This window comes from Euleptes europaea, chromosome 3 (assembly GCF_029931775.1).
Source record: "Euleptes europaea isolate rEulEur1 chromosome 3, rEulEur1.hap1, whole genome shotgun sequence".
Taxonomy (NCBI): domain Eukaryota; kingdom Metazoa; phylum Chordata; class Lepidosauria; order Squamata; family Sphaerodactylidae; genus Euleptes; species Euleptes europaea.
In genome coordinates this window covers 48,412,510-48,432,575 of record NC_079314.1, presented here as the reverse complement: position 1 = coordinate 48,432,575, position 20,066 = coordinate 48,412,510, and the positions used below count along the sequence as shown (strand labels likewise).

At 40.2% G+C, this 20,066-nt stretch overlaps 1 protein-coding gene across 1 annotated transcript in view; it reads right to left on the bottom strand.

Moving 5' to 3' along the window:
• The window catches only part of SLC2A13 (solute carrier family 2 member 13), a 140,820-nt gene that overhangs the window by 69,844 nt on the left and 50,910 nt on the right, over positions 1–20,066 (bottom strand). Inside the window, exon 4 of the mRNA XM_056847038.1 lies at positions 1,401–1,509. Coding sequence (XP_056703016.1) covers positions 1,401–1,509 — 109 coding nt within the window. The remainder of the gene's footprint in view (positions 1–1,400; positions 1,510–20,066) is intronic.

Below are 20,066 nucleotides of genomic sequence, written 5' to 3'. Positions count from 1 at the left end.
GAAGGGCATACAACAGATAGATACCTACAGGTAAGGTACATTTCTCTTAAGTGGATATGCCTGGGATTGAACATGGAACCTTCGGCATGCCAAGCAGATACTTTACAACACAGCCATGGTCCCTTCCCTACGGGACTGTACACCTTTAATACTAGGCTTCTCAGGAATTATTAGCTAAATCTTTACTATGCTTTCAGAACTAGAAGTTTTATCGCAGCAACTTCCTCCTCCACACACTGTCAAAAAAGAGCAATTCCATGCCATCTGCAAAAACTACTACTTGCTAATGTGTTTAGACACAAACACATCTGCATGTTTAGGATAAGCAAAGTCAGCTAATGAGTACCTTACATCTTCCAAGGTTTCAACATACTACTTCTTAAGAAAAAAGGTCTGGACTTGCTCCAAAAAGCTTTTTCTTTAGGAACTTCAAAAGTTCACCCATTTTCCATCTGCATATATTATATTTCAACATTCTGAAAATCACTTGACTCTGAAATGACATTTTCTGTTGTAATGCACAGGAAAACACTTGAAAGGTGCTCTGCAGATACTGGTGATTTACCTAACCTAAATGAACTTAAATATCATATGCATTGCATTTGGTCTAAACATACCCCTGCACACGCATTTTTCCAAATCAAAACTGCTCCGTGGGGCTCTTGTTTGCTCCACTGGAGCAAAATACATGTCTGGTATATCATTATTTTGAGGTCTGTGGCAACAACACACATAGTTTCTGCTCTCTTTCATTTACACAGCAATTCAAACACAAAGTGACTCTTGGTTGTAGGCAAACCAGGTAGCTGCATCAGTCAAGAAAAATGTTGTGCCAAATCTCCAAATGTCTCTAAGTCTAGCGGAATTAGCAACATATACCATAACACAAGTATTCTCCCACATCCACTGTAGATGGGCATGTGTAGACTGCAGATGTTTCCATACAGAGGCTGGAAACGTTCACAAACAATGTGTATTTGGAATACCTCTTGAAATTTTAAAAAGGCGAGGGCCACAGCAGCCCCTGGTCTTCTGCCGTATGGGTCCAATTTAGAGATTTTACTAGAATATAGCAGAATCCACCTATATTTGGTGAGACTGCTGGCTACATATCTGCATTCACTCAGTCCTAGCGCAAAGCAATCAAAACCACAAAGTGAAAATCTTCCCAGGAGTTTTGGGGAAAACAATTAAATATATAATGCATTTTCATCCAGTATTATAAAAACCTACCTGAAAACTCAAAAATGTTATTGAGAATTTCTTATATCTATATGTTTCATTTTCTGTATCGTACTCAATGACTGAGACAATTCTGTATCCATTTTACATTTAGCTGAACTTGCACACCTGAAATGTATTCCAACATTTAGAGAAAAGTAAAAGAAACTGATACATACATGACTGTGTTAATCCCTGCCAGTTGTTGGAACATTTGTAGACCACAACCCACAATTAATTCTCTTCGAGTTGGAGGATAGGTCAGCATTCTGCAGATCACAAGTCCAGCTTAAACCAAATGAACAAAAATAAAATTAATATACCAATTATTTTCCAGTATTGCAAGTGTTACTCCCCCTAACTATTCTGAGACATGTTCAATTCCAAGATCCCCAGCCTTTTTGAGCTTGTAGGCACCTTTGGAATTCTGACACAGGGTGGTGGACACAACAGCAAAATGGCTGTCCAAGAGGCAGAGCCAACTAAAAAATGTCAAGGGGTGAGGTTATGCATAACTCTGATAGTTAATTCTTCAACATTTCAGGCAGAAGCTCTGTTTAACAAATTCTTTTAAAAATATTTTCTTGCATACATGCAGCTTACCTCCAGTCACGCAATGAAGATCCTTGTGCTATGGTGGCAGCTGCTTCCAAAGCAACATTTTTAAAGAAAAACCTGCACAGCCAATCAGATCTCCAATGGCCAATCAAAAGCCTTGCTGAACAAAATCCCCACCTGGCCCCGCCCACATTCTTACAACACTTGGCACCCACCAAGTGTTGTAAGAATGTGGGCGGGGCCAGGTGGGGATTTTGTCCAGCAGGGCTTTTGATTGCCTGTGCAGGTGTCATTCTTACTACAGAAAACAGGTTAAAACTACATCTCTGTAACTATTTGCCACACATTAAGTTGTCTTAAGTGCTGCCAGTTTAGGACAAGTCATTGAAATAATATGACCTAAGCCTACTGAAGATTAGACAGTGCAAAAAGTGGGTAGAGGCAATGCCAAAGGCCACCTGTATCATCATAAATAGAATGACATACAGTCTACATTACACTCTTCATCCATCAGAATTTGCCTTGACTGAACATATTCAAATCCTCACCCAGAAGGATACCAAGGAGGAGTTCAAGTTGCCCCCTAACACCTGCTCACATATTTAAGGTCTCAATTCTATTACTTAACTATGACTACACACAGTAGAGTTGCTGATTGTTTGCAAAGCAGTAGTAAATTCACAGTTACAACTGATAGCATTTTTTCTTCAAGATGCATAAACTTCAAACTAAAGTTGTCATATGAATAAAAAGTTAGAGGGTTTAGATTTGTAATATATCATAACATATAAACTACTTGGTTTTGCTCCTCCTTCCAACTTTAATTCAGCTAACATTTAAACGTTGCTCTAAACATCTGAACAAAGCTTCCAAAAACTTTGCTGGTGCAATTTCTGCAGGTCCTTAAAGAAATCACAAGCCAGTCAAAGGAAGGCAACTTTATTAACATACTATTGTAAAGCAGTTGCTGAAATAATACACACATGGAATAACAGGAAAAGCAGAAAGTACTAAAGGTTTCTCTGTTTGATAACCTCATTAAGTTTTACTTCCATGATTTAAAACTAACAATGTGACTAAAAAGCTATAAAAGTGAAATAGAGACTTTATAAAAAATATTGCTCATAATGTATTCATGTTTACAGCAGGTTTATAATGCAGAAATTGCTCTGCCGTTTAAAGTTATGAATCACACTAACATTTTGCATCTTGTCAAGGCACTGTATTACCCATATATCAGGCAATCTTAATTATTAGAACAAATTCATTACAATAATATAGCCATAAATGCAAACATCCATATCTACAGTCCCAAAGTGTCTATAGGCGGCTTTCGTTTCTCAAACTGTAAAATGGAGACACCACCAAGAGAAAGGCACACTGGACTTATCCTGAAAGCTCTTTCTACTTTAGCATGGGTGAGTGGTCTGATCAGATCATGAGGCAAGATCCAGCCTTCACTTTCTGATCTCCACTAGCAGGAATAACTTGTGTCTCAGTTTAGAGATCCCTCAAATATACCATAACTTGACAAGACCAGGGAAAAGAATAGCAGTAAAGTGCCCACTAGGGGCCTGACAATGCTCCTTGGACTGAAGCAGGAAACATTCCTCAACGGCTATACTCCTTAACCAGCGTACTGCCTCAAGAGCAACTTTTTGTAGCCTGGCTGGGACCCCCCAATGCTGATTTATTCTTCTTCTGTACCTCCCGGGGACAGCAGGAACCAGTAGTGATTAGCCCTACGGGCTAAGGACCCTTGTAGTGTTTCACCCAAGCTGCAGTGGATTTTTGTGCCAAAAGCTCCCTCCCCCACCCCACCAGCTTGTGCTAACGATCAGCCTCTGGGACAGGAAGAGACAAACCCCAACTGTGGTCCTCTAACTGGAACTCTCAGCAGCCCCAGCTCCAGCATGAATGTTTTCTCTGATTTTGTGGTGAAGCAGCTGCTTTCTCCAGGGGACAGGAAGCCATCGGAAGAACCTTCCCTTGCAGTGTGGGCTTCCACTGCCCTGGCCAAAGCACCTGGCTGAAGTGTAAAAAAAGATTATTTTCCCCCTCTCGTTTCATCTTTGAAGAGATTAACCATGCAATCCTGAAGGGGGGGGGGCGAAAGAACATAGGAGCCGGCGTGGCCCCTACGCCGGCATCTGTGCCACTTGCACCATCCAAACTGGCAAGGACGCCAGTGTATGGAGACTTACACCGGACCTCCTGAACTGCAGTGGCAGCGCGGCTCTCGGATGCCAGCACGGCCTCCTGCTGACGTTTCCCCAGGAATGTCCCTGCATATCTATTTTAAGACCAAATAGCCTTTGGCCTATTTCACCAACGGGAGCAATTTACTTCAGAACCACAGTTTTATTCTGTCTAGGCAGACCCATGATATATTACCATGCTTGAAGCCAATTTATCACTGAATAAAATCCAATAAAATTCTCCTACACAGAAAGGAAAGCAATACTGAACTCCAAAACACATCAGCAATTGTACATGAAAAATTCCCCTTATTTTCATAAAATGCTTTCCTAAACTAGAACACTGAATTGCTTTTTATTTGATGTGCCATTTTAAAAATTACCTCTGTGGTCTCAATAAAGTTTAGAACAACAAACTGGATACCATTTTTCCTCCCGAATTTCTCCACCTGGATTACTGACTATACTATTAAAAACAGTTTATTATTATACTAAGCCAAAATTCAAAGCATTTCCCTATCCCAATTATCCGAAGATTCTAGAGCTTGATTTGCTTTACCTTGAATCTTCTCAAAGACACTTAAAACAAGCACCACCCTGTCACAGTCCATTCCCCTCACTGGAATACAACAACATATCAGGTGTTAGGGCATGACTATTAACTGTACTTTCTAGAAACCTGTGATTGAACTACTGGTTGTGGGTTTCCTATGAAGACACGGTGTGACCTGTTTCTTCACAGGAACTATTTCCACATGGCTAATCTCAACATACAGAGAGGTTTCACTGATTCAATGAAACCTAGAGCTTGATTCTCCATGTTCTGATGCTCCACCTTGTGGAAGATTAAATCATGCCATTTTATGAGAAGAGTCTAGAACACAGTGAGGAAGGTTGCAGGAAAGGAAAGTGTGCTGTCAGCACCAGTTATAAACACATTCCTCAAGACTTGCTAAACCAGCTTTCTTATTGGTGCTACTGGTTGTACCTTTCTTGGAATGTATGCAGTGCTTGTGCCCGATCCCTTCAGCAAATCATGAGAGTGCCACTGTGTGATCAGCGTATGTAACCAATCCGGAGCGCTAATGTTTATCTCTAGCCAATCCACAGTATACATGTGTAGCCAAAGTACAACTAATCTTTCTTTCTATTGCTAGTTAGAATTTGCTGACTGCTATGTGCGTTAGCTCTCCTGGTGGAGCTGTGCATTAATAAATGGTTGACTGATGTTTGCCTAAACGAGTTAAGTGCTTTTCTTCAAGAACCTCAACCCTCCCAGAACTAAAATATTTAGAAACACGCACCACTAAATATAACACATCACAGAATTTCTTACAGATAAAAATTGGAGAAGTAGACAAGCGGGGATCCACCACCACTGGTCCCCACTTCCTCCTACAGCTTGTACACATTTTTTAAATAAATGCTTTATAACTTTTAATGCTGGTCGCTGTTCTCTGTACCACATAAACCTCCATCGTTCTAGCTACACTATTTTAAAAAGAGTGACAGGAAGAAGATGAGGGGCAGTCAACTAGTAAGTGGCTACTCACCCAGTTGTGCACAAGGGAATAATCTGTCACCGTGGTAATCAGAAGGACACACAGGCACAAGGCCAGGCTATAGAACGGCAGCATAGGGAAGGGAAGCCAGGAGCCCTAGTTCCCTCAGTGAGCAATCCCTAAAGGCCAGGTGGTGGCAGTAGTTGAGCCAAGAGAGGGAGAGAAAAGCCCGTCCAGGTGTTGGGAAATCCAGGTGGGTGGCATGTGCCAGGGAGTTACCTTGGACAGCCACTGGTGTCCAGACACCTTGGAGAGGACAGTGGAACAGTAAGAGTAGTTCAGCAGTGGGATCAGCTGCGTGGGGAGGTGGTGAGTTCCCCCTCAAGTCTTTAAGCAGTGGTTGGACAATCACTTGTCAGGAATGCTCGAGACTGATCTTACATTGAGAGCAGGGGGTTGGACTAGATGGCCCTTCCAACTCTATGATTCTATAAACAGGGTCTGCAAGTTGGGGGGGGCTGCTCTGCCACAGTAGAATGCTTTCTCCTTGTCTACTTGAACTATCCTGACAAGATCTTCAAGAAATCTTCTTGTTTTTTTTAAATAAATTGTTTATTTTTTCCAAATCATTATACATTCCATTTCACATATTAAAAAGTATAATTCTTTAACTTCCCCTCTCCCCTCCTCTGATCCTTTAATTTACATTGTTTCTCTCTTTGTATTATTTATCTAATTCAATCAGAAACATCCGTATCCAATACATCCGCTCTGAATTAGATCAAAATATGTTTGTTAATATCACAGTTAAGTTCATTTCTACAATAATTAGACCATGCCTCCCATTCTTTTGCAAATTCATTATCATCCTTTTGATTTATCGACGCTGTATGTTTTGCCATTTCTAATAATTCTATCATTTTTTCAATCCACTCCGATTTATTTGGTATATCCGTCATTTTCCATCTCCTGGCATATACCATTCTGGCGGCAGTAGTAGCATACATCAAAAAAGGTGTCTGGTTCACTATGGTATCAGGTATTATACTCAACAGCATCATTTCTGCTGTTTTAGGGATATTTTGTTGTAATACCAGCCTTAATTCATTGTAAATCATGTCCCAGTAATTCTTAGCCTTCTCACATAGCCACCAAACATGATGAAAAGAACCCACTTCTTTTTGACATTTCCAACAGTTCGGTGACATATTTCCATACATTTTGGCTAATTTCTTTGGTGTTAAATACCATCTGTACATCATTTTATATATATTCTCTCTCAAAGATTGTGAATATATATATTTCATATCCTTTAACCACAGTCTTTCCCATTTGTACATGTGCATTTCATGACCCAAAGTTTGTGCCCACGTTATCATTGTTGGTTTAACAAGGTCTTGTTCAGTATACAAAGTCAATAACATCTTGTAAATCTTGGATATTAAATGATCATTATTATCTAACAACATTCGTTGAAAAAGTGATTTATCTTTTGTAAAACCTAACCTCATATCTTGTATAAAAGAAATCTTCTTGTTATGGCACTACTTTAAAAGTGCCAGGAATGTGGGACCAAGATGGCCCAAAAGGATGAGCACGATTTGAGCTTAATGTGCCTGGGAGAGGGGCATAATATGGCAGCATGTGACTTGTTGCTGTTTATTTACGCTTAAATCATGCCATGAAAGAGCCACTAGGCTAAAGGCAGACTTATGGGAAAAGGCAGTGGGGGAAGTGCCATCTCAGCTAGAAAAGAGACAGGTTGTACGTGAAAAAAAAAGCCCAGATGCCATCTGCCATCTCTGCTCCTTCCCCCCTCCACACTAGAATCATCGGGCAAGCAGTCGTCTTTCAGAGTGAAGGAAAAATCTGAACACCTGCCTTCAACCTCCCCTTGATGCTGATAATCTCCATCTCCTACCCGTCCATAGGTTCCTCAGTGTAGAGACTTCCCCTTGGAGTCGAGGGGGTTAGTCACTGAGTGCACATTTCCCCATGATGCTGGAGTTCACCTTTACCTTGGCACCAAGAATCTCCTGCAGCCATTGGCTCCGAGCTCCTCTCCCACCTGAGGTCACCATTGATAACTCTGAGACAGCCAAGTTCACCGCCTTCACCGCCTTGAGATGTTTTCAAGGTGTCACCCCTGCCACCTCCAGCTTCACATAGGGGCTCTGATTCACAAGGCCCTTTGCAGGCTCCTTCAGCTCCCACCAGCTTTCAATGGAGCCTCCTCAAGGATGGTACCTTTATCCTACCATGTGTACACCTCAGTGGGGTAAATGGCAACAGCAGCCACCATGGCAATATCAGTGGCTGCCTATGCCCACAACCATCAAGTACGAGAGGAGGCCACTTCCCTCCATATTGAGAATATGTTTACCTGCCCCACTCAGAGTCAGAGGAGGTTTTTGAACAGGGTTCTGAGGCAGACCTGGAGTGCACATAATGCCCTCCCCAGAAGATACAGTAGGATACAATTTCTCTGACGGAGGATCTGAAACTCTATGCAGAACAAATCATGGCCAAAGCACTGGATCTTGATTATACATTATCTGATCTAAAACCACAGATTCTATCTTGAAAGTTCTTTATGGATCAGACACTGGCCCAGTTGCGTTTCCTATGCTGCAACATCTGGTCCAAACCTAAAATGGGTTCTGCCTCAGTTCGTAAATTGGACAACCTCTACAAGATACACGAGGAAGGCTGTGACTTTTTGTTCCCACATTCCCAAGCTAATTCCTTAGTTTCAGAGGTTTTCCCCTCAAGGCAGAGAGCAGGATCCCACTCGTCCCCTTTAGATAAGGGCTTAACTTGAATTCAGCAAGACAAAAAATGTATCTCTCAGGTTCTCTGGGCCTGAGAATTGATAACTGCACCGCCATTATAGGATGGTATCAAATGTTCTTCTGGGAACAGATGGTTCGGTATATAGACATGTCACCAGAGGGGGGAAAGTTGCATGCTGAGGAGCTAAAGCTAGGAAAGCAGCAGCTCAGTGCACTCAGGGACATGTAGCTGACTGTTGCAGCAGGGTAATGCTGTCCTCAGACATCATTCTGCAACTGTCCTGAGACATCATTCCTAGCTCCAATCATCTACCCCTTCCCTCGACACCAGGGCTAAGAACGAGGATTTACCCTTTGAGAGGAAACAACTGTTGAGAGAGCAAATCAACTCTCTGTTAGACAGGATTAGAAAAAAATAAACAGACTGCAAAGTCATTAGGTTGCAGTCTACAAGCAGAGGGTCATGGATTCCATTTGACTGCTTGTAGTATCAACAAGGAAAAATGAAATGTGAACTTAATACACCCTGCTCCCTCAGAAACTTCCTGTATATATCCTTAGCTGTCATTATGAAGATGTTCCAAATAACAATCTTAGCTACTTTATCGGTAGGTGTGCGTGTATATGGCTTGGGGAATAAACAACAAAAATAACTCCAACAACAAAAATAATAGGTTTGCTCACTTGGAGAATTATTTTCCTTTCTAGTGGAGATAAGAAGAGCTGTCATGGTAGATCCAATTTACTCTTTAAGAAAACAGCTGTCTGAAAATATACCTGTCACTAAAGTAAACTGCAAGGAGTGTTTCAATTCCATTCTAATCTTGAAAAGTGTACCCTCACAATTTTGCATACAACAGACTATTTTATGTAAACATTTTATTATATTGGGGGAATACAATTTTCCTGATAACGCCATAATATGTTTTCACTGTGATGCTGGTGTTGTTTAATAGTTACTGAATAATGCATGCTCCTTGACATAATGCAGTGATGTTTTAATACTTATAACTCATAATTGATATAAAGAATCCCAGGGTATGCCAGAGTTTGAAACCTGAAGCAATTACAAGAACAAACCTGTGCGGAAAAACTGAGCGCAAACCTAATAAACAGCACAATGGCTAAACCAAGTAAACATATAAAGACGCTGAACAGAACAGAAATGAAAAACTGCCTATCTTTAGTTAGTGTATATTTTATGGCAGTTGTGCTCTTTTCAGTTATGAAGGTTGATTTTAAATGATTTTGATTATTCTACCGTAGCAAGTATGTTGGGCATGTTCCACCTGCGTTTGGATATACAAAGGCTGTAAAGGATCTAACAGAATCCTATTTCTTTCTCCAACACCATGGGTTCCCAACAAGAGGGGAATTCCCCCCCCAGGGGGAATTTTAGGGTTCCAGGGGGGAATTGGGACCACTATTCAGCAAAGTGTGATGTCCTGTAGATTATGTACAATCTGTAAAATTGTAGTTTGTTTTTAATTTAATTTGCGACATTCAATAAAGTTTATGACTACTTTTGGGAAGGGAGGGAATTATATTCTGAACAATGGTGAAAGGGGGGAATGGAGCAAAAAAGGTTGAGAACCACTGTCCTACACACGACAGTGCTCTGATACAGGCAGCAAGATAGTCTTTAGGGGGAATGGGAAGTCTGCATGTACCACCCAGATCATATCTCTCCCCAAGGAACTCATGCTCAGAGGACACATATAATTATGTATTAATTTGTTTCTTTATTTTAATTATTATTTTATTAATATTCTGTATTTTTTATTTTTATTTATTCTTTATATAGACAGACTGACTTGCTCAAGGCCATCTAATGAGCATATGTAGGAGGTAAAAACTTGATCCAGGAATTTCTGATTCACAGCTGAGTGTGGGCTAGTATAGCACAGTGGCTATCTAATAGGTTGATGATTTTTAAAAAATATTAACGTATTGTTGTCAGGTTGTTCACTGTCAAATAGTACAGTTATACTTCCAGAGGCTACATTTAGTCACCCAGGGGCTATTTGCTGTAATACTAAACTCTCTGAATTTCATGCCAGCACCAAACAACTTGAAATTGTTCAAGATTTTCTATTCTTGGCTCAATTATCGACCAAAAGGGAGACTGCAACCAAGAAATCAGGAGACTGGCAGTACAATCCTAAGGAGAGTACTACAGTCTAAGCCCACTGAAATGAATGGGCTTAGACTGGAGTAATTTTCTTTAGGATTACACTGTGATACTGGGAAGGGCAGCCATGAAGAGGCTAGAAGAGATTTTTAAGTGTAAGAATATGTCGCTGGTGACCAAGATCAAGATATTTCATGCCATAGTATTCCCCATTTCTTTGTATGGGTGTGAAAGTTGGACAATAAAGAAAACTGACAGGAAGAAAGTTGATTCCTTTGAAATGTGGTGTTAAAGGAGTTTTATACAGCTATTGTGGACCACCAAAAAAGACAAACCAGTGGGTTCTAGATCAAATCAAGCCTGAACTCTCCCTAGAAGCTAAAATGACTAAACTGAAGCTATCATACTTTGGTCACAATATGAGAAGACAAGAGTCACTGGAAAAGACAACTATGCTACGAAAAGCTGACGGCAGCAGGAAAAGAGGAACACTCAACATGAGATGGATGGACTCAACCAAGGAAGCCATGGCTCTCAATTTGCAAGACCTGAGCAAGGATTTTAATGATAGGAGGTTTTTCAGGTCATTAATGCAAATGGTCGCCATAAGCCTGAATGACTTGACAGTATTTAGACACAATTTTGATAGTTTACCCTTTGATTACGAGAAAATCTGGGCACTTTAGAGGGTGTATATCAATTTATCCATATATCAATTTATCTGCAGCAGATTCTGGGCAGCTAGCAGAGCTGTTGCCTGCTTTGCTTCAGCGGTTAATTACACATCAGTTGTAACAGTTACTTTCAAATGATTCCTAGAATGCTGGAAGGCAGGAAATCATTTTCTTCTTACTGAACAACTGGACAGAATACTTTAAAAAGTAGAGATGTTTTGTTTAAAGGAGCACGCGAAGATTCCCAGCCATCCAAACAAGGACAGGGTGATAGGCTTAGAATCCAAAGCAAAAAGTACAGCAACCATTTCATAACATTATTTTATGTTTTCCAACTATCCTTAGCTGATCATTTATCAAATCACGAATTCTTGCAATTATAAATAAAATATATTTACTTCCATCAGAAACTGCCAGTCCTTCCTTCTGAAGTGTTGAGTAATTAGCCTTTGGATGATTTTGCACATATTTGTACAAAAAAACCAAATAAAGCCATGAATTGTCCCCCTTGTTTCTCTAGCATCTTCAGTTCTAAGTGGACAGGCATAACTCCCCCCCCTTTTGAGATTTTCTCCTAGGTGACATAAAGACTTATCTAGCTGCATCCAATTAGTATTCATGCTTGTCAACCTGAGTTATAAAATGGAAAACAACTTAAATCAATGAATTTAAGATCAATGATTTAATCTCCTTGATTCAAAAATCAATCCTCCGTGCTGTTGTGAGAAGACTACAATTAAAAACACTTGCTTTTGAGAAGTGTGCTAATGAGACTACATATACAGAGCCGAAGAAAATTTTCCAGGTAAAACATCAGATATGAATGAAGAGGGAAATATTCATCACTGCCTTAATCTTGCTAAGAAGAGGTAACTCAGCTCATGACTGGGTATGTTATACCACATCCAAGAAATGTATTGTGTGTCTGTGTAAAGTGCCGTCAAGTCGTAGCCGACTTATGGTGACCCCTTATGGGGTTTTCAAGGCAAGAGACTAACAGAGGTGGTTTGCCAGTGCCTTCCTCTGTATAGCAACCCTGGACTTTCTTGGTGGTCTCCCATCCAAATACTAACCAGGGCTGACCCTGCTTAGCTTCTGAGATCTGAGGAGATCAGGCTAGCCTGGGCAATCCAGGTCAGGGCAAGAAATGTATTACATCATTTAAAACAAAACTACAGAAGATGATATCTGACCACTTCACTTTTAACAGCTGCTCCAATGCACAGGAAAGCAGGAACACTACCAGTCAGACAGAGACAAAACTATTTGGACAGGAGCATTACTGATGGAGTAGACTACTACACGAAGGGAAGAGAATTTACTCCACAAGACAACTTTGGGGAGGCCAGCTAGTTAAGCAGCTAGAGGCTGGGGAAGGGGAAAGATAAGTATATAACTGAGCGGGAGTTTACAAAGCAACAGCATAAAAAGCCAATGCCATTTTGTTGTATCATGTTTATTCTGTAGGATCTAGGGACTTGCTCTACTCAGACCTCTTACTGAAATATGAGCCTAGTCACACTTCATACTGAAACTGGGGCAGTATTTCAACTGGCACCATAAGAGTAACAGGAGAGGTTAGACAAAATAATACCTCACGATTTATAAAAAAAAAAAAACCAGCTATGAGCCATGTAATATGTTTAGTATTGTATACATTGAGGTTCGTTGCCTCTGCAAACAAACTTAATCTTTGTATCAGATTATTAATGTGTGTAGGTGTATTGCTGTTTATGAAACAACATTTGAGACATAAATGCATTATCAATAGCAGCAGAAAATTGTTTTATGTTAAAAGTTTATCTTCACGCCAGATGCAATGTTTTTAAAAACAACTGCCACTTTCAAATTAGTTGCAAATCTTTCAAGAACTGAAATACTCAAAACATGATTAATCTTACATTATGTAAATCACTGCATGTTTTTATATTTCTCAAGTGGTAGGTTTCAATCCATTTTACACCTGTCTGATTCATTAGCCTTTTCAAGATGCAATACACTTGCTGTGAACTATTTTGTAGTTACTACTTTTTCTATGTATTTTAGAAAACAGTTAATAAAACTAGAAAATCTTTACACACTCAGGACTACAGTTTATGATATTGTGATATTACTAAGACTGCACTTCCACTCAGAGCAGATTTTGCTTTTATAACTGAGGATCCCCAATGGCCTTTGCAGACACTGCCATTCTTGTTGCTAGGATACACTAAAAAAGGATGCTACATACAGTTTTTACTATGACAAACTTAAAAGCAATCTTGTTAATATTAAAACAGACTTTGGTTTTCTCATAGTTGAAACCAGCCTCTGAAAAACTACATAAATGCATTTAAGAAAAAAGTTAAGTCAGTGCTCTTCTCCCTCTCTCATAATACTAGAACGCGAGGTCATCTGCTGAAGCTGGAGGGTGAGAGATTCAAAACAGATAAAAGGAAGTATTTCTTCACACAAAGCATAGTTAAATTGTGGAACTCCCTGCCCCGGGATGTGGTGATGGCTGCCAGCTTGGAGGGCTTTAAGAGGGGAGTGGACATGTTCATGGAGGAGAGGGGTATTCATGGCTACTAGTTAAAATGGCTACTAGTCATGATGCATACCTATTCTCTCCAGGATCAGAGGAGCATGCCGAATATATTAGGTGCTGTGGGACGCAGGCAAGATGGTGTTGCTGCAGTCGTCTTGTTTGGGAGCTTCCTAGAGGCACCTGGTTGGCCACTGTGTGAACAGACTGCTGGACTTGATGGGCCTTGGTCTTATCCAGTGTGGCCTTTCTTATGTTCTTATGCACAAGCAAGGCCATATTCATGTATTGTTGCCTGGTGCACTTTAAAACCTTGTTCCTCAATAACATTACAAGAGGCACAATTCCTGGTTATACACGAGTTCCAATAAACTAAGAAATCTCCCAAGTTACTGTATAAACTATTATTAGCGACTTATATAATGAGGTGGGGTCGTGTATTATTTGAATGGCTGAGCCCTGATATGAAGCACTAGTCTGGACTTGGGGCTGCTTCACATAAACTGCTGCATCAGATCAAGTCCCCAGCGCCATTATTATCTGGAACTGGGATCACCCAGTGGTTGGGAGAACAACAGTCACACTCCTGAAGCTAGTGCAACCTGGGAAGTTGTCTGCCAGCTCCACAGTTCCCTATTGTTGGTATTACTATGGTGGGCCCAAGGAAAAAGACAATGATGAAATAGTAACTATACCACAAGAGGTTTACTGAAGTAGAGGTAGTGGTAGTACTTTGCATTTACATACTACTTGTAGGATTTTGTTTGTTTGTACTTCTTACAAAACCCTGAAAGGTATTATTACTGCTGATGGGAGGGCAGAGGTAAAAGTAAACTGACACACCTAAGAATATCTACAAGATTTTGATGGAGGAAAGATTTGGATGCGAAACCTCCTAGTTTTCAATTCAGGCAATTTTAATATATTATACTAGCTCTGCCTCACATGTCATTTTGAAATATAAATTAGCCTTCAGTACAGTTGTCTATATAATAATTTGGAGGTTCAAGAAGGGAGGAGAAAAGCACTCATTCTAATACAGGGCCTGCCTCTGAATCTGAGACCTATGATTCAAACAGTCTCTTCTTCCCTTGATGAGAGGTGCAAGGAAAAAACCCACAAGTCGAACAATAACCATGGGGAGTCAATGCAAGCAAAAGGCTTAAGTACCAGAGTCAGGATTCTCTGAATGAAGAGATCATCAAGTGATGATCAGTGGAATAGCTAATAAGTAGACGGAACTGAAGGAGACTGGGACAAAGATTTCATTTTATGTTAGTTTATAACTGCTGCTGTTGCCTGCTAAGAGCTTAAGATGACTGTGTATAGAAATTCAGAGGCTACTAAGGAGCTTTTCCCTGATTACATCTTTGAGTTATAATCTAAACTTGTAGCTGCTCCAACTGTAAGTCATTCTGACCTGTTGGTGAAAACAGGCCTTTCTAGGGTTATCATCTTTAGAGATCAACAAGACATATTTGAAAACTTCATGCAAATTCCAGTTTAAACAGCTACTTTATTTCAAATTAAGAAGTACTTTGCATAGTGTCAATGTCAATGACATCTTTAGGCTATTTACTAAATTTGAAAATGACATATATCTTGGGGTTCAGGCAAATATGACACCATGCATCATTGCCAGCGCCAGGCCTTTCTCTTGCCAGTCTGAGGAGCCAAGGGCAGGACGGAGAGACTAGCTGGCAGGAGGCCCCCACCCCCTACAAGTGGGTAACTGACACCCCTAGTCCTAACAGGTGCAACTCACAGTGCACCTGAGGGTCCCAAACTATGAACACCATGGTACCAAAATGAGCTACTCAAGCCTGAACCTTACCAATACTTAGTCTATAACTTTTTTAAATTTCTTTTTCAATGTTTACCAAGGAGAAAAAAGTATACACTAGAACTTCATATTCTCCTTCTATAAAATTAGCATTTCATTACTGCTAAATGAGCTCTATCTGCATAAATGAAAAATCAGAGTTAAACATCAATCAATATGACAATCAGTGCAATATACACCCACTGTGACTTAGTTTCATTTGTATTTAACAGTTTTAGAAAGCTACTACAATCTTGCTTTTCCAAAGGAACAGCCACCGTGCAATTACGGCAGCTGATAAATACAATATCCTTTTTCACCTTAGCAGTTTACTTATATTTGATATTGATTATGATGTTTGTTTTCATCCATTTTAATGCATGGTATTGAGATGCCATGCAAATTACACAAGGCTTTTTAAAACACATTTTGAAGATTTTTCAGAAATGGTGAAATGTGAATTTGTTTCCAGGCTTGATGCTGCAGATTGAAAGCAATACCCAAATGCTGTTGATTGCCTGCTGCAAGTCTGAGAGCTTTCTAAGTAAATCTGGGATCTGGTCATGGAGGGAGAGTTAATTCATACTGATCTAACTTAGACCCCTGAAGAAGTGACAAATAGCAAAAAGGAATCAAACCTAACATTAAGAAGTTGGCTGATGACCATGGGGCACAAGAGTCTCACTGAATATCTGAGATTGATTTTTATTGTATGCATATATAATAGAGCCAATGTGAAATAGAGGTTAGGGTGCAGGACATGGAAGCCCGCTGGGTGGTCTTGAGCCAGTCTTACACGTGAAGTTGCCTTATATTGAATCAGATTGGTGGTCCATCAACATCAGTATTGTCTACTCAGACTGGCAGAGGCTCTCAAAGGAATCAAGGCAGAGGTCTTTCACAACACCTAGTACCAGATCCTTTTAACTGGAGATGCCAGAGATTGAACCTGGGACATCCTGCATGCCAAGCAGATGCTCTAACATTGAGCCACGGCCCTCCCCTAGACAGTCACACACTCTCAGCAAAACCTACCTCACAGTGTTGTTGTGAGGATAAAATATAGGAGAGGAGAGTAGTATAAACTACTTCGAGGCCCTGTTGGGGAGAAAGGCGGGGTATAAATGAAGTACAAAATAAATATTTGTTTTATTTTTCTTTAATGATTCTGCGCGCGCGCGCGCACACACACACACACACACACACACACACACATATATATATATATATATATATATATATATATATATATATATATATATATAAATTTTGAAATCTTGACCATCTCCAATTTATTTGTTATTTTAAAAAATTCAGGAAGGGTGAGTGCCTTCTTTCCATTATCAAATGACTCAACCAGTCTCTGTCTATCAACCTCGCATAACAGACAATGAAAAACAAATCACTTATTGTGTTTATACTGCCAGATCCACAAGGGCAGATCCTATTGGAAAATGGACATTTACTAAAACGGCTCTTCAGCTCAGGTGATGGCAGAGCATTCAAACGGGCCATCATATAGGCTCTCCTATACTTGGGAAAGATTAACAGCTTTAAGTATTCCGGCATACTTTGTGGGGAAATGCCCCAAAAGTGGATGGAGCAAACTCTTTGTGCTCTATTGTGCATACTATTGTGATCTAATAAAATCAAGCTTTTTAAAAACTGACTCACCACTCTCCTTTTCCCAAGTGGTTTAGACAGATACATATACAAATACAGTTGGGTTTTGACATCTTAATTTTTTACTTCTTGCTTGGGAGCATTAAATTATAATGTTGCATACTAAGGGGGCAGTAGTATATCAAAGATCCACCAATTTAGCACAATTTTATCAGGTTTGGTCCTGCTTTGTTGTTACCTGTATTTTCTTCTGTGTTAGAGGCTTTTTATTTGTTGTTCTGCAAAATACAAAGGCAAGCCAGCCTCAGCACCAAAATGGAGGCAACATACATATTTAGGATCAGTCAAATAACACATTTTAAGAGCAAGATGAACTAAAAATGCACAACCAGTTCTAGCAGATCTCCATTTGCATTTTATCTCTGAAGCAGCAACTTCATCTCTTTGCAAAATCTGAAGATAGACAGTTCTTCACTCAGCATAGCTCCGATAACAATGGAGATTTAGGATTTTATGGATGAGCTACAAATCTCTCAGGAAGCCTGTCTGAAGTTATTCTGATGGAGAATCTGATCGAAGTTTTCCCACATTGCCTGACTTTTTTTGGAATGATTCACACTGCAAAGCCAACCTTGGAGAACAGGTCCAGAAAAAAATAATACGTTATCAAGCCCCCTGTCTCCTACAATATAAGATTCAGGTTTAAACTACAATTTTAAAGCTCAAGAGAAAATAAAGTCTGCTAGCATAGAGATCAAAATGTATACAGAGAACAGTAAGAAATGCTTACTTGAGTCTTACAGAATATTGTCACCGCTGTACTGATATTCTGAATATACTAATTTTTTTACAGCTATCTTAGCCTTCTACTCAAATTTCCTGACACCCAGATCACAGACAGGAAAAGAGTGCAAAAAAAGAAAGTTCAAAACACACCAGTCACCATATTTTTCATCTATTCATTTCCAATTTTTGTTTTTAAGAGCCACATACTTGTTCGCTGTGAGGTACAATGAGTCCTCGGGTCCCAGCATCCATGCTGTAAGTGGGTTTTTTTGCCCTGCAATAATATTAGGCACTTAACTACCATAAAGCTTTATGGATCCTTGGTCCCTAAGACACTTTGTCTTAATAAAGTTCTTACATGTACCCAATGGACCACAAGCTATAATTGCATAGTACAAGGCAAAAGTGGGCAAAAATCCCATCTTCATTTTCTGAGCTCTGCAGAGATCTAAGCCTTGCTGAAATGGCATCCATCATGAAAATAGTCCAGCCACATTCCAAGGTATTGTTCTTTCTTTATACATAAAGTCACTGCCCAATATAATTATTGAACAGTAAATGCACAAATGCACACAAGACTTGCAGTGGGAATACAATGACACAGCTGTGTATCGTTGCTTAATTAAGTACAGTACTTTACAGTCCTTCGAGTTTAAAGGAATGTTATTAAATTTTAGCACTGCATGTAATCTTTTGTATAGCTGGGTTCACTCTAGCATCTAGAAACATGGAAAGCAGATACGGCTGCCAAGTGTACCTTAATTGAGGAGCTAGCCAAGCCCCCATCCTTAAAATACAACGAACAGTCAAAAAGGTCAATCAGCGGGCAAGATTCCAGTCAGACTCCCTGGGTGGATGCCCACTGAACAAATGTAGCCCATTTAAGAGTGTAAAATTTCCTGGTGGAGGGTGTCTCGAAGGAAGAAGCACCTCTGCTACCCTGTCTGATCAGCCTAACTCATGCCCACCAGCCACACTGTGAGGTGAAGTGACTGGGCATCGTGGTGATAAAGGGGCCTATGTGTAACAAGTGATTCCTATCCGGCAAGGAGAGGAATGAGCTCCAGGAGACAGCCCACAGGATTGGGAACCATACCTGCCAGGGACAAAATGGTGCTATCAAAATGCAATTTGTGCCTTCTGACCTCATCTTGGCAAGTACCCTGCCCAGAATCAGGATGGGAGGCAATGCAAAGAATAGTACTCCCCACCACACTATTTGGAAGACATCACCCAATGAGTCAGTGTCAAACACTGCCGGAGAATAGAACTGCGAACACTTTCCATTGAGCCAGGAGGCAAATAGGTCCACCGCAGGAAGGAGATTGAGGGTGTAAATAATGCTCCTTCAGGGACCATTCATGGGTGGATGTGACCAATCTGCTCAGGAAGTCCACTGTGGAACTGGAAGTCCCAGAGATGTATATTGCTTCCAGAAATGTTTGGTGCTGAATAGCCCACCACCAAAAACAAGACACTACTGCTGCAAATGCAAAGGACCCAGTGTCACCTTATTTGTTTACGTAAAATTTCAGAGTAGTATTTTCCATGGCTATGAGGATACATCTGTTGTAGAATAAAGCTGTAAAAGAAATCAAAGCATACCTGATCACCCTAAGCTCCATATGATTAATATGTCATTGTAATTCACCCTTGGACCAGTGACTTCTGACAGAGTGATGGCCACAATGTGCACCCCAGCCCAACAGGGAAGCATCTGAGAAGATTTGTAGGCTATATGGTTGGGCACAAAATTCACAGTCCTGGAGCAAGTTATCTCAGCAAGACCACCAAGAAAGCGAGTGTACCACATACCTAGGGACAAAATACCTCTTCCACTGGGAATTGCTTCGCAAATTAAACTTACAGAGAAACCAGTTTTGCAACAGCCTCATAAAGAGATGAGCAAATAGTACAACAGCTGTAGTTAAAGCCATCAGTCTCAACAGCCTCTGTATAGACTTGGCCGATTGGAACCTATTACTGGAAAAACTAACAGATGCCACCTACCTCACCTCAGTGAACAGGGGCATGATTCTGATGCAGATTTTAATAGGCTGATTTATATGGGGGAAAGCAATCCTTAAGGTAGAAGTCACCAGACTGTGTGAACAAGCTCTTGGACATGCTAGAGTAAATAATTAGTAGTAAACAAAGCCTGAAAAATAGCTAGCACAGCCTCCTTAACAGATAATATTCAACATATCCCGAACTATTACAATGTTGTAATTCACC